The sequence below is a fragment of the Buceros rhinoceros genome, unplaced genomic scaffold, assembly GCF_000710305.1.
Source record: "Buceros rhinoceros silvestris isolate BGI_N320 unplaced genomic scaffold, ASM71030v1 scaffold8301, whole genome shotgun sequence".
In the NCBI taxonomy this organism is placed as follows: domain Eukaryota; kingdom Metazoa; phylum Chordata; class Aves; order Bucerotiformes; family Bucerotidae; genus Buceros; species Buceros rhinoceros.
In genome coordinates, this window is record NW_010393634.1 from 22,188 (window position 1) to 38,384 (window position 16,197).

The following is a 16,197-nucleotide window of genomic DNA, read 5'->3' on the forward strand; positions in this document are numbered from 1 at the left end:
CTCTTTCCCAAAGCCAGCTCCCCATTTCTCCTCCTTTCCAGGTAACTGTTGTTCACTACTCAGTGTCAAATCTCGGTTCTTCTACAAGGTGAGCCCTTAAAAAGAGCTGGGTAGTGTTCCATGTTTATTATCACCCAGTGATCAAAGTTAAAACCGTGTCCTTTACAACAGATTTCCTTTGGGGGACTAATATCCTGAAAACTTCCGTGATGGGAAAATAATGTCAAATTCTCTTCTTTTTGTAAACATTTAAAATACACATAGCCACGAACGTATTATCACCGAGTGTTTTGGAGCTCCTGCAGACGCTGTACAGAGCAGAGATTTCATCTGCACTTTTTCTCCCAGTATGTACATCATTCTCAGGGGCAGATGCTTGTCTTCACAGCTCATAATTTCTCTTTTGTGAGCTTAGTGACAGACCAATAAAACCAGGATCTTCATGCCACAAAACACAGAGGACAGCAGGTGTCCAAGCACTCCCTTGTTGACCGTTTCCACGACCAGACGGGGCTGGGTATAAAATTCAGGTTTCTGCTTACATTTTCCTGAAAAAATACAGGGTTTATAGTTTGTAAGAACATTTCAGAAAGGCCTCAGTATTTCAGTAAGCTAACATTAGCTGTTTCAGAGAGAATTCTTTCTTCCACGGAATTTTTTTTAATTTACAAACTCTCTATGTATCTTATCACACAAATTCGTTGAGAGAAAGTAGGTTTCTTCAGCAAGATTGTTATTTGTCACTCGAGCAGAACTCAGTATTGACAGCTGGGGACTGACCCACTGATCTGTGTGATCAATGAGAAACAGCTAAACGAGCCTAGGGATGTGGCAGAAAGGTGGCTTCCTGCTCCCACGAGTGATGGTGGTTGCAACCCAGACGGTGTTTCGTGGTGGGAGTAGAAAAGACTGAACCGTTTACCTTACAGCAAATGAAGGGTATCATTGTGGCAGTTTGGAATCCACGGCATAGTTCTCATTTCCCAGATGCTTTATGGAAAAAGGAACAATTTTCTGAGTCCTTGGTCAAGTTGGATCACAAAATTGCATTCTAGCCCAAAAAAGGGAGAATATTTAAGAACCGGCAGGTTAAAGGGACCATGCTACTTCATGGTGAACGATACAATGGCTTAGCATTCAAAAGTGGATCCTATTAAGTTTTCCTCCTGGAGCAGAAATGATCTATGAAATTCGTACTAGCTTAACATTTCAAATATCTGCTAAAAATTACGAGAAACATGCTTGTCATCTCAGCCTCCAGCAGGAAATCCTGCACTTGATTAGCTCGGATTCTGACTGCCTCCCCCGCCTCCTCATAAGTGGGTTTAACATGCCTGAACCCCATCAATACCAGGACCAGAGAGCGATGGGTAAAAATAAATGACACAAACTCCTTAGATGGCCTTACCTTCTCTGGGTAGCTGGGAGCCTGCTGGAAACAGCTTCCCCAGTCCTGCATCCCATTGCTTTTGTTTATCTATCCTTGCTGACGTTTTCTTCAATTAGGAAACAATAGCTCCGTTCCAATGTACTGAGCAGAATTACTGAAACTAAGTCACGTGACATGATGAGAGTGTGTTTTCAATTATTCACTCTGTCTTTTTTTGCCAGGCCTATGAAGAGGAACAGCCTTCTGCAGGAGTCAGGTTTGTCTGCCTCGCTGTTGTAAGTTCCTCTTTCTGAATTTTTATTTTACAATTAGGTATTATTAAACTTTTTCTTTTTTTTTTTTAACAGTATATTCAACTCTCCAAGAGTGTCTTACTCCTTACTAGAAAACTTCCATATCTCTAGCTCTTCCTGCTGCCTGGAAATCCTAGACATGTGCAATAGTTCAGTGCTAATAGTACTGCTCAGTAATGAATGTGACACAGATCACAAGATCTAGATTAAAATAGGATGCAAGATAAGCTGTTAGCACTTGGTAATGTAAAACTCATCTTGTTCTTGCTAGCAAAGAAAAGTTCTCTCTTTCCTACTGTCTGGTTAACAGCAGAGCATTCGCGTTCAATCTGGGAGCTACATCAAATTACTTGCATCTTGTAAATGCTCAGTTTAAAATTCAGCTGAAAATTTGAACCAAATGGGCACAGCTCAAATCAAGTATTTTGTTTGCAGAAGGCAGAGCTAGGGCTTTTTAGACTTAAAGCTGGAAAAATAAAGCTTGGGGCTTAGGGATGTGTGTGTGTGTGTGCGAAGAGAGAAGCAGAGAAGGAACATTTGGTTTGCATTACAAACCACAGACAACTTCCATCAGGCATGCTGAAGGTATAAGAAAGGCAAGAGAAAATGACAAGCAGTGAGTGCATCGGAGGAAAAGATGAATGGTTTGCAGAACTGACTTTGAAGTAATTGTCCACACCACCAATACCTAGAATTAAATTTGGTGGAAGATGGCAATGAATCATAAAGCTTCTCTAACACTTGTGATATTGTTTTCTGTGTAAAATAACATTTCTGGATATTTTTATTGGAAAACTTGTAGACTGTGTTCTGAGCTAGGGCTTTTTAGACTTAAAGCTGGAAAAATAAAGCTTGGGGCTTGGGGATGTGTGTGTGTGTGCGAAGAGAGAAGCAGAGAAGGAACATTTGGTTTGCATTACAAACCACAGACAACTTCCATCAGGCATGCTGAAGGTATAAGAAAGGCAAGAGAAAATGACAAGCAGTGAGTGCATCGGAGGAAAAGATGAATGGTTTGCAGAACTGACTTTGAAGTAATTGTCCACACCACCAATACCTAGAATTAAATTTGGTGGAAGATGGCAATGAATCATAAAGCTTCTCTAACACTTGTGATATTGTTTTCTGTGTAAAATAACATTTCTGGATATTTTTATTGGAAAACTTGTAGACTGTGTTCTTGGTACCTCCTATATCTCTGTCACTCATGCAGTCCTGAATCAGTAGCTCTGGAAAGGATGTCGCCTTAATTAAGCTTTGGGCTGTGATCTAATAGAGCAAGAGCAAGTATTTAACTGGAAGTCTTTAGGCTTGCTGGGTTTATTTTCACCCCAGCCCCCAGGCTTGCTTTGAGATATTAGGTAAGTCACTTGGAGTTAAACTTGGTCTTCCAGCCAGTGGAGCTCTGATGGGGGTGGGAGAGGAGGAAACAGCTGATGCAGCAGGGCAAAAGAGATGTTCTCTCTGCATACGGTAAAATTCCTCAGGAGCACTGCAGAGGGGTGGGATAACTTCGAGCAGTTTCCTTCACTGTTTCAGCAGGTGCTTTTACGTGTTCCCTGCATCTCAGATGCTTAGCATAGAAAGGCATCTCTTAGAGCATTTAGTACTGATGGAGGTGCTCCCTTCTTAAGCTCATCAGCTTCAGGCAGAGCAAGAAAGGGATTCTGCGTCTCTCCAGCTTTCATTCTAGCATGCCAGTCTCCAAAGAGCTGTATTTTGACCATTAAGCTATCAAATCCTCTGCTTATCCATGTGCTTTTAATAGCTCTTTTTTAAATCTTTCTCTTTGGAGAAGTAAGAGTACGGTTAATGTCTGTGCAACATTGACGTTCTTGAATGAAAAGTGCTAGTTCTTCTAACTTTCCCCTACAGGCAAGATTGTTTAGGTCTGAATGTGAAACTCGGGCTCATTTCTGACATTCTTAATGCTATTGTCTAGTACAATTGCCAGAGTCACAGAAGGAGCACCAATCGCTGTTGCAGACTTTCAAGTCATGCGCATTCCACACACCTTCAGCAAGTAGCTCTGTTTCTTCCTACCCAGGTGCCGAGGGGAGATACTTGTAGAAGTTCCCCTCATGCCAGCTGTCCTACTGCTTTTTCAAGTCCACATTCTGGTGTAATGGGCCAAACTGCATTTTTACCTGTCTTCAGACATACAGGAAAAGCAGCATCAAGCTTCACAAGATTAATTTCCTAATACACTTGGGGATGCTAACAGGGATTTCCCAACTCAGAATTTGCAGTTAGGTACATACGTATTATGGTACACTAAAGCTTTAGGCTTACTAAAACACTAAAAATTGTATTTTTTTTAAAGAAAGAAACAAAGAAAATCTCTAAACCTTGAATGTCTTTATAGATTTGTAAGGGTGAGTTCAAGCCAGCTTTTAACTAACCAATAAAAAAAGCATACAAAAAATTGCAAACTTGTGATACTGAATTACACCACCACCAACTACTTATGACAGTTCTCAAAATTATTGTTCTGGTATCATTCATAGCACCTTTCACACCTGTACTTCAAAATAAGTTGCTTCATAGAGTCTCTGGAGGGGAGATTAATCCTAGAGAAATAAGACTCCACGTCAACCACAAAGTTCATGTGTTCAAACATGTGTTCGTGGTCCATCTATGTCATACCTCTGTGCACCCCCTTTGGCCTCTGTGACCTTACACATAGGCTTAGATGATCCTTTATTCATTCAGCGTGTGCTATGCATCACAGGAAGGGAGCACGGCTGTGCTGTTGGGCAGTCCTCCATCCATCGCGGCTGCGTTCAGCCATGGTCGCAAATCTTGTTCGTCCTAAGAATAGAGGATATCTGAAAAAAAGTAGAACATGCGTGTTACTGAAGGGATGGAGAATATATTCAGTTTGACCCTGAAAGCTTCCCTCATGCCAGAGTGGGGGAGGCTGGGAGCCCAGGGACTTCAGTTCTAATGTTCTTATTGAAGTGAGGTCAAACTGTCCCACCGGGGCAGACGGGATCCTGAAGACACACAGGAGAGGGGCAGAAAACACACCAGCTTTGTGGAACTTGACGTGTTCTCTGGATACTTTCAAACTTAAACTTTGCCCTGGAATACTGTCCTGCTAGGAAATCTGATGAGTTCCAACACTCAGGGCACGAGATCTGAAGCATTAGGGATTTTATTTTGGAAAAGAGACATCAGGGAGCAGAACAATATTAGGACTAGTATGATAGAAGGCTGGAAGAGCATATGTATCAAAAATGCCAGAAAGGACTGAACAAATAAACATCCTTCTCCCTGGGAGATGAAGGGACCTCTTTGCTGCTGCTGGAAAAGCTACGTGCAATTTTTTTTTCCTTTTACAAATCCAAACAAATTCAGACTCGCATTGAATTGCATATTTTTCTAGCAATGCCATATAGCTCCTTTAGACAGGTACTTGATGGCATAATGTTTATCATCTGTGCTTAGTTTTTCCTGGTTATTTTTATGAGAGGGGAAAAAAAAATAATCCTGCAGTTCTACTATAAGGCTGGCTTGGATTTATTATATGAACCTGGTTTGGTCAAAACTTGCAGGCCCATGTTTATTGCTGTGACTTTAAGGAGCCTTTGGAAAATCTGCCTTCTATTTCTACATCAACAATGGCATTTCAGGTACAAAGTGAATACGTATCTACCTAATTTTGCATAGAAACAAGGGAAAACCAACAACCACAAAACAAGCACAACCACCCAGTTTAGAGCACGACGTACAAACTTTCCCTCTCAATAGTATACTTGAGAAGTGCCATTCAAGTTACACTGATTTTCGGTTTTGTGTGTAACACCTACAGCATCTTTGACCGATGCAAATGCTTTAGTTTCAATAGGCGTTTTCTCTAGAATGGCAGCATACAGTATCAACGAGATACTGCGAAAAGTTTGTGTAAAGATGATGATAAAAATTGAGAAAGTCAAAGTAATCAGACCTCCTCTTGTTGAATTTTCAGCACTGACAAATACCTACCAAAATATTTCTAGAAAACTTTTTGGGAGAAAAAGGAAACAGTTTAACAAAACTCCCCTTTGTTACCTTAACACGCTCATTACTTCACTCATTCCACAGAAGCTCCAACTTTGCCACGTTTTGATTGTGTAGAATTTCTTCCATTTTCTCTTACTATTGTATGCTGAATCATACGCTGAAACAAACCCTTTCTGTAATGGGAGGCTTCTTGAGTGATGTATTGGAGCTGTATTCCTTTATAGACTTCAATCCCTAATCAGATATTCACAACTTAAGTGCTTCACTGGATCTCTCTGTTACTTAAATGCACGGTCTTAAGTGAGTTCTGGTCTGCGAAGGTAGGAGTTCTATAGCAGCCTGACATTCCTTACTCTCTCGTGGCTAAGATCTGCTTTTGCTGAACCACTTACAAATCAGATGTGCCAGGCAGAAAACTTAACCTCCACAATTTGATTAATCTTCTTTGAATTACAGTGGTTTCATGAATCAAGCTTCAGAAGGAGCTTCCTCTTTCCAGATAACGTTAGGAGGGTAGAATAATGCTTTTAAAGTATCTTCCTTTTCAATTTTGGATTTCAACATGCAAATTCAGGAGAAGCCCAAAGGAAGCAGCACAATGGAAGCATCAAAAACATGTATTAAAAGCACTCCATTATGCCCGGGGAGCATGGGAAGAGAATGAAAAGGTGAAGGAGAATTTAGTACAGCACTGCACAGAACAGCATTAGCAAGTCATGAGATATCACGTGGCTGTGAGCAGACTGAAAGGCTCTGTTGATTCGATTTATTCATTAGGGCTTTTCAGTAGTGTAAGATATTAAGTGGGAGAAAGTGGGGTATATTACAACTTACTTTTTATATTTCCTTTCCTGGAGGATATTTAGCACCAGAGAAGCAGAGAAAGTTATTGAAAGTATCATGCTGCATAAATGGGAGAATGATAGGAAAAAGAGCAGCACTACCAGCCCTCTGAAGATGGATCGCAAGAGCAATGGTGGGAACAGGAAGTCAAGAAAATTTCGCTCCATTTCAAGATCACTCATACTTTGCAATGCCAAAACCAGTGACGATGGCTCAAGTCCTGATGAGAAATGCCCTGATCCCTTTGAGATCTCTACCAGCTGGGGTCAAGAGGATTTTGACTGCTGTCCCAGAACACAGCTACCATGCACATCAGAGACGGAAGACAGCCCACCTGATCCTGCACGTGTCATCACCAGCATGGTCCAGTCCAAAGCTGCAGCAAATGAGAACTGCAACAACATGAGAAGAAAGTTACTTACCAAGGTAGGCAGCTCGGTGCAGTATATTGTAACGGTTCCTATTGCAATAGTTCTTAAATGGAATGACTGATATTCCTCAGGAACACAGAATTCTACTTGGCTTTTTCGGAGCACATGAGCCTGCGGGTCTGTTCCTGTATAAACAGCATAAACACGTATTAGCTTCCCTGCTGTGCTGTTGCGCTCTGCTGATTGACATTCTGCTGAAATCGGGGACTGCTAGGTGGCTCTCCGTGCGTTCGGACTACCACAGCTGGTTCTTTCCACCAGCAGGGTAGTACTCAGCTCAAAATATAGAGCTGTCACTATAGTAAAGTGCGTTTGTAAAGTGGCATCCCATGAGATCTCACAGGCTATGCAAGTAGGACTTGTATTAATACTATGAAAGACACAGGAGATTCAGCAGGCTGGTGTTCCTGCTCTCTGATTCAGGAAGGAGATAGTGATGGCTCTAAAATCACCAGAGATGTCACTATTTCCTAGGGATGAAAAAAGTGTTAACAGCCTCATAGTACAACATTATTCTTTAATCAAGGACTATGTTAACTCTAATTATCTGAACAATTTTTCAGTCTGAACAATATATTTTAGATTTCTTTAGAAAGTTTATTTTCCGTGACATATTCTAATTTTTTCCACTTTCTCTCAAACCATTGGTGTGATGTATAAAAGGGACCTCACTACAAGTGTGACATGTTTTTAATACAGTTGTTTGCGTCCTCCTGGCATGTCTCTTATTATGTGCCTTTTACCTGTGCAAATACAGGCTTATATAAAAGAACTGATCCTTTCACCTAAAGTATTCTCTCTTACATATTTTATTTTATTTTACATACCTTCCATAAAATTGGCTAAAACTAGACCACACAGTGGCACAGGGGTTCTGAAAATCAGAATCTCCCCTTACTCTTTGAGTTTCTTGCTAACGACCACAGCACGCCGCCCAATATTGCAAAGGCTGCAGTAGGACAGAGTTCTGGATGTGAGGTGTTTCAGCACCTGGCAAAGTCCCAGCACAAGAACAAAAACAAGCCAACCTTCTATTACATTCTAAGAGAAAACATAAATAGGCAACACTGACCCAAGTCCCAAAATACACTCAGTGACCTTCAAAACTATACCCCTTCTCCCCTGTGGAAACAGTCCATAGGCGCTCTGCTGATTTCCATCTGGGAGTGAAGGAGCTGGCCTCTATGACTCCCCCCTCTTCTCCTAACAAACCTGAAGCACTTCCTTAGGTACGTGTCAGCTGCCACAGTCCTTTTTCACATACCTTCAAAATACGCAAGGCTACCAATAACCGTTAGGATCCACGCCTGTGTGAAACTACTCAGTATCTTATTGCAGACTGTAAGTTTAGATAATTTGTTTTATAGCTGGAAAGAATCTCAAATAGAGATTGGGAAACAGAGCAAATCTCATAACTAATGTCATCGCACAGACAAAATATAACTGCTAACGGTATGAATCCACTCTTAGGCTGAAGTGTTGGTGTCACTGAACAGGATGGGTCAAGAGCCTGGATGGATGGTAACAAGTTAATCAGGATTCTAGTCCCTCAGAGCAGTGTTTGGGTTGCTTAGTGCTGTTGTAGAAAATGCGTACATTAAATTCCCTCTCCAGAGCTCTCATAGCAATACAAACTTCTGCAGACGCTACCTTCCATACCCTTCACAGTCATGGATCAGAGAGTGATTCTAAAAAGTCTTATCTCCATATGCTAAGTAGGATGAACTTTGGTAACAGCTGCACTGACTTTACCCTGTACTACCGACCTTCTCCTGTTGCTGAGGCTTTACCCTATATTGCAAAAGCACATGGCGCAAGCCTGTCAGAACTGTCTTTCTGTACCATGTGTCTTAGAGAGCTTAAGCTTAAAACCTCTCCAAGAAAGGAGACAACAAACATTTTTCAAGTCCCAGCATAATGCTCGCTCTGGCCGTCAACAGTGATGCTTCAGAAATTCGTGATGTGTGACTCAGAGCTGAAGGATCCTTGTCTTTGTTCAGGAAAATAGATTCCATTCTTTATGTGGTGTTGCTGAGCATATTCCACTACTCTTCTGCTTTCCAGTGCCTGCAGCCCTAAGTACAACTCTGAAGGAGCTAATAACTCCCACAGAACTGAACAACTTGATTTTCGCTGTCCCATTGGAAGGAGAGAAGAATGATTTAAAGTGCTGAGTGATTTAATACTCGTGCATTTCTCTTCCAGAGCTAGGTAGGAACCTGGAAGGTCAATATTCCAAATACTAGTTCCTCTCCTGTTCAGAAACTTCCGTGCCTTTCTGAGCCATACTCTGCCAGTTGCATGGGGTTCACCAGAAGCGATAAACGATGAACAAACCAAGCAGTGTTCGGAGACTGCTGCGTGTGTATGAGAGTCATGTTTTCCTGATTCCAAAACCTTCAGGATCCCCAGGAACAGACCTTTGTCCCATTACAGCCTGAGAAACTAGGTGCTAATTACAATACGGAAGTGAGAGGCAAGAGGAGGATTTTTGCAGACAGGGCGCCCATGCATCACGACATCAATTCCTTTCACTTCAGTCTTCAGTAGAAAATGCTGCTGTAGCCATTGAGCGAGACACTGCAGCATGAGAACAACCTACACTAGACTACAGAGAATCCCCCCAGAAACACTTTGTTATTGTTGTTCTACCTGTGGAAAAGAGTTTGAGCTAGAACTCAGATCTTACTATGCACCAGAGAATTTCAGAAGGCTGAAATTCTGATGATACCAGGTTTCATTAATTCTTCCTTTCAACAAAATCTGCCCAGGTTTTGGTGCCAATAGTACTACACTACTTGGGGTGGGAGTGCAAGTTGATCTCACTGCTCCTCTGTCACCTGAGGTATAGCACAGCAGTAAGGCGTGTGTGAAGGGACCACAACCTTGTATCTGGGCTAAATTTGGCTCTTGTGAGGAGTACTGCAAAGGTTGGCCCTACATGCAAAAAACCTGACTTGTACTGTGCAGGTATTTTTGCTTTTAACCAAAGCATCCACAGCCTGAATTTAAACCAGCAGGGCACCAAAAGAGCAGAGGATGGACGTTATTCAACTGTGATGCTGCTTCTACCACTTTTACTGTGATGATATGTGGGCAGCAGCTGATGCTAGTGGTTTCAGTTCATCACTGCATCTTCCAGGCAACTTTTTTCTGGTAGTATGTGGCATGGTGGCACACTTGAAGTGTAAAGCTGCAGGGATTGATCTTTCACGTGTCTAGAAGTGATAACAGGTAGAATGCAATAAGTTTGAGACAAGACTTGAATAGAAGCCCATCAGCAACTATTCGGTGGTTCATTACATTCAGGGCAAAAACCTCAGTCATTGCTACATCCATGTGAACTACGCAGTTACCTCAGACGCTTGGATAACAAGATAGTCATTCACATCCTGCCAAGATATGGCCACTATATGTCACATAGGGCCCTGTGTAACTGTTCTTAATGGTTATGTTCTTCTTCGACCTTGGCCTACCTTATCACCACAGATCTCTCATTTTGCTGCTGGAGTCCTATTTCCAATATTTGTCACAGAAAAGTGGCTGCATAACATACTGGAAGAAAACAGGAGATAATTTGGGAAAAGGAAAATGGAGAGGGAAGAGTGTGGGATTACAAAGATGGGACAAAAGGAAACAACCGACCATCGAATACTTTAAAGCAAGTGAAGTGAGGGGAGGAGAAAGTGAGGAGCAGTGAACAAGGAATCACATCTGCGGTAAACTGACTGCTTCCCACTTCCTAACAAATGCCACATTCTTTCTTCTTCTCTGTGTCCTCCGAACATTTTGTGCCTTACAACAGCAGCTTCTTTCATCTACATGTTGCTTAGCAGAAAGGCAGGTAGAGATAGTCCCGCTAAGGACTACCATTTCCACAAACTTCCCAGCCATCTCCTCATTCTGCCTGGCTGAATGTCCCAGTTTGAGGCTGGGCCAGACCTAAGCCATGACACGGATTGACAGGAAAGCAGTAGAAATAAATACTGTATCAAAATCTTATAGCACATAAGAACTTACATTTTGTGAGATAGCACTTGGGGAAGAAAGTCTCAGTCTGATCCATTAATATTTACATCCTCATCAAAGTATCTCATTTCGTTATACATTCTAAAGAGCAAAGATTTTTTTTCCCTTCTCTAATGTATCATCAACAGCGATGAGAGCAGATGAGCAGGCTTCTGAATTCATTTGGTTTCTGTGTTCCCATATTCATTTGTATTGACTGTTGCTCACTGCATCTAGAGTGCTCAGGGTAACCTGGGTGTCATCTGTTCAGGCAGCTCCCAGACCACTTAGCTTCCAAGATGAGGTGCACTTACTCTGGTAGGGACAGAGCTAGAAAGTCAGCTTGTCAGTGTATAAACAAGCAGATCCCCCTTATCATTTGCTTCTCACAAAATCAGCAATTTTCAGGTGTCCTGAAAGGAAAACAAAAAAATTGTAAGCAGTATCTGATACATCGTCCGCTGACAGAGCAAACACTGCGAAAGGTGTCCTTGCCTGCTCATAGCATTACAAAGTCTGAACTTACACCATTTGTAGGGAGGACAGGACTAGATAACATCAACTTCTGTTCCTCAGAGAACTGCAGTCTCTGCTGGGTTCAAGAGCTGCTTCAAGAAGCATTCCATTACCTCCTTCCCCGCATTACCAACACCATGGGAAACACCTAGAGTTACCAGCCAGTGGGGCATTTTTCCCACTTGGTCATCACCAGAATGTACTTTTATTATCTCACCCTTATTCAAACACCACTTAACTGGCCCTTTGGTACCAGGACAAGTATTAGAGCAACAGACTGTAATGTCTCAAACATGAGTCTATAGGTGGTATGGAAAAACAAAGCCAGGAGAGGTGACTGCATTTATTTTGGCTTTTATGTGTTCTCCTTTTCCTGCTTGTTCTCTCTTTCTGTATTCCCAGCCTTTTTGCTTTTGGACCTCAGGGCCACGTTATCCCCAGAGCAAGCTGGGAAAGAGGCTGTTATATTATGACAGTGTGCGCTGCAAAATGCGGGCTAAGGCAAAGGCTCCCAGAAAAACACACCAAAGGACAGCTGATGGGTGGAAAGGTCCGTTTGTAACATTTGACGTGCTGAATTGTATATCTAAGAGAGATCCTTAATCCCTTGCCCTGCTTCTTGCATCATCCAAAGGCTTTCTAGCTTCTGCCATTTTATTAATTGCAAAGGGAATATGCTGCTGGGAAAATGTATTACACCTACTATAAATATTTTGAAAAGACCAAGGCATTGGCTAGGGTACATCAGGATCAGTGGAGTCATGTCAGTTTATGCCAGAGAGACTGGTCCTTTCTCTGTTAAAACTCTGTTAGAATGCAAAAAAAAGATGTGTCTGGAAGAAAATCCCCAAAGCCTGTATTGGAAATCCCAGCTATTTCAGAGACAGGAGGTCAGAAAAACTAAATATTTAAATTTTCTATTGTACTGCTGTTAGATAATTGTTTTGGGGTTTTTTGTTTGGGATTTTTTTTTCTTTTTTTATAAAAGCAGTCAATCAGCTCATTGTCATATGCTTGGTTAGCTGAGTCAAAGACCTTACTTGAACTGGCCTTGTATAACACGTCATTTCAGACAATCTAACTACTGTGTCTTAAGCTGAGTGCACAACAGTTTTTCAGTTTTCCACAGATGCCATGGTTACCCTTATTTTTAAACAACATCTGGAATTATATGTCTTGAGATGGGACTCTGGGCTAGAAATGGCTAATGGAAGTGTGAAGGAAAAAGAAATCTTTTAAAAGGCAGATAGAAAAACATCCTAGGAAGCTCTCCATTTTGCATGACAAAAAAATAATAAAAAAAGGAGGCGGTGGGGGAACAGGAGAAGAGAGTTGGCCTGGATGTGCAAATTACTTTTCCAGAACTAAATACTGGGAAAATGATTCTACTCTCACCTGTGATAGAAAGAGGAAGGCTCTTGGACACCACACCTTGGATTTTTATCTTTCAGCCAAGCAGACTCAGTTTAAAGACAAATTTTGCCTAAAGCACACTCCCACAGACTTTCTTCGTTTTGTTTTCAGAGCAATGAGTGAATATCATAATGCAGATACAAGTTTCCCCAGAGCCTTGCAATGTTCAGTGTCAAAGCCCCTAATAAACAAAGAGATTTGAGGAACCGGCAGCAAGTGTGCATTTGAAGATATGTTCTAACAATGGGTAGGCAGGGTTGACCTAGAATTTACCTGCCCCCACACCAAACCTGCCAACCTTATTTTAGCAAATTTTCAGCATTCACTACATTGAGAGCTATAAATCACCTTTCAAAATTAGCAGGACGCTTTAAAAATGAGGAGGATGCAAAATAAATAGTCTTTACTCTTGGAACCATCAGCAATATTTCTATGCATAAAATAATAAGCAAGACAGGAAATAAAATCCATTAAAGAACAAAACCCAAAGCAAATTGACTGCTGGCTCATGAATTGGTCAAATGTTTATTTTTCTGAAGAACAGCTTTTATTAATTTTCTGCCATGTTGCAATAACTTGGATGTGAATATAGTGATCTATATCCAGGACCCAAAAAAGTGCAGATGCTGACAACATACAGATATTTGCCACATGTCTCTAGTGCCCAATAAAAATTTTTTTTTTTATAAGTAATTCACATAAATTCATTGCAGAAAAGACTGACACTCAGAGCCTGATTGAAATGTAGCCCAACCTGGTAGTTTTTATATTCAGTTTAATAAAAATTGTTCCCAAGGTCTTTCTGCCATGTACAACAGATTTAACCTTTACTTTCCTTCTTAAAGAGCACATGCAATTTATTGCTCTTGGAAAGAATATTCATTTCAGTTTTTATTTGGTGTCACTTCATATATATGTCCTAATATAACCCAGAATTTCCAGCCTGGCATGACTCCCATCGCACAAAATTCAATGTCTTCCCCAAAGGACTTACACGCTGCAATGAAAAACCTCAGAGCCAAACCCGCTCCGCTCTGAGGTCCCGTGAAACTGGTGAGAGCCAAATAACTTTTGGACAATTAATTATGAGGATTTTTATAAACACCATGAACCCACCAGTTGTAAACCGTGAACAAGTTAAACAAAGGGCTTAGGCACAACTGCGCTCTTAACAGACGTGTGTTGGGGACAGTCTGAAAAATTCTAGTGTTATGTTAAAATAAAGAACAAAACGAAGCACAGAGAGCAGCTGCGCGAAGTTCTGTGTGTGCCTGACCAGTATCTGAGAGAGTATACGCAGCTATTTCAAGGGAGCAGTACCCAGGAGTAAGGATTCCTAAGAAGAGAAGTTGGCAAGTCCAAACCTGAATTCTGACTACAGGAAAAAAAAAAAAAAAAAACAGGTAAACAACTTTTTTTAGACACTCTCTAGCACAATTATTTTTTTACAACAGCCCCCATCCACGATCAGCTGATGTCTTGTCAGCTGTTAGACTCAACTGGCAAACACATCATGCAGCCACTCTCACTCCAGCAGGAGAAAATACAACAAATGGCTTAAGCATCGCGACAAAGGACAGGGAGGGCTCGCTTTCCAATTACGGACACGGGCAAAAGACAGACTCAGTTTGGGGAAACCAAAGCCATTTGATTTAAACAAAATCACTACTAAATCACCAATCCAATCAGAGTGAGACAGCGAGAAAAAACAACAGGATCTTAAATACATCTTCCCTCCACCCCTCCCTTCTTTTCCAGTTCCAGCTTTGTTACCTCCTCCCCCTCCATGCGGCACAGGATGGGCAGAGGATGGGGATCGTGGTCAGTCCCAGTTCCATCCATGTTACTTGCCAGCAGGGACCATGCCAGCAGTCCTCCTCCCACCACCAAAACGCTACCAGGCACAAACCCAACACACGTCAAAACACAGCAGAATAACTGCCTAACTTTAATATTTATCTTATATTTCTCATGTTTTAGAACAACCACACTGCCCTACTGAAAATCTTGTGAGTTTAATGGATGCCTCACGTATATAGAACCTGGCCTGTAATTTCTCACTAATACCTAAAAACAAAGGACCAATGCAAACAAACAGAAAAGTTAGCTCACATTTTTTGCTACTCAAGATCTGAAAATTTAAGACATCAGAATTCTAACCTTTATTTTGTTACCATGCCAAAGACTTCAAAGCACTGCCACAAGATAAAAAAAGAGTATAGTGTAGTCCTGATTTCAAGTATGTATTTCCCAGGGTATTTACCTTGGGTGAAAAATAAATATAGAAGCTCCAAAACTACTATTAGAGTTCAAACAAACTGGTTAAAAATAGAATTCTCCCCATGCTTATACACTTACCGGGTGCTCACTAGAAGCACTCTTCATGAACAAAAGAGGCTTCGTAAAAATCAGACACTCCTCGTTAATGGCAGACGATCTGGAATGCAAGCAAACCCGCAGAGTTAACAAGGCAGTCACCGTAAGTATAGCCCTTATCCATTACCTACAGAACTCAGCCTGCAGTAAGCCCAGGGCTCCAGCTTAAACATTTCATTCATTCACAGCCTCCGATTTACTCTGGCAGGTTTCAGAGTGGGAGCCAGGCTTCAACAGTCAGCCTAGAAGGTTATGATCCTTATTGACATTACTGTAAATGTGAAGTTTGTGTTTGCTGTCAGTCAGGTATGATGTGATCCCTATTGATTTGTGGTGGAAGGGCGCAATGATTCTAACCCTCGGGACTGGATGAACTCTACTTAGGGCGGATTTGAAGCTGTGGTGATGGTTAAGAAGGTGGTTACACAGGTTTCCTTGTGCTGATGACGGATTGCTGGAAAAGGTTCACGCCGCTCTGGCCAGGAGACCCGGGAGCAATAGACAGTTGACCACTACTACATTTTGTGGCCTGTCCTAACATATGAAATTTGCCTCCCCTTCAGAAATCTATACCTCAGTCATACAAATCTCTTGGGAACAAGCCTGGATCCAGGATACACTGAGAGCCCTCTTCATTTTGTGGAGAATGGAGAGGCTGGCGAGGGCAGAGGAGGTGGGTTCAGCTGGGAGTAGAACGAGCAAATACTTGAATTACAAGATTTACTAAGCAAATCAAAAAGAAATGGCATGCTAACTTCCCAGCTTCCCTTGTCTCTTTAGAATTTTCAAGTGTTCATGCATTTGTGCTGCGTATTTCCTAGAAAAACATGTTGTTCTTCATGTGCTTACTCAATCCATTCTTTGTTTTAATTACTCATATGACTTCAAACACTTTTTCTCTTTCTGTATGGCCATATGTTAA

General features: G+C 41.5%; 1 protein-coding gene across 1 annotated transcript in view; it reads left to right on the forward strand.

Moving 5' to 3' along the window:
• Positions 1-1,615: 1,615 nt before the first annotated feature.
• The window catches only part of IL16 (interleukin 16), a 37,336-nt gene continuing 22,754 nt past the window's right edge, over positions 1,616-16,197 (forward strand). Inside the window, exons 1-2 of the mRNA XM_010144921.1 lie at positions 1,616-1,665; positions 6,546-6,957. Of these exons, the coding sequence (XP_010143223.1) occupies positions 1,616-1,665; positions 6,546-6,957 (462 nt within the window). The remainder of the gene's footprint in view (positions 1,666-6,545; positions 6,958-16,197) is intronic.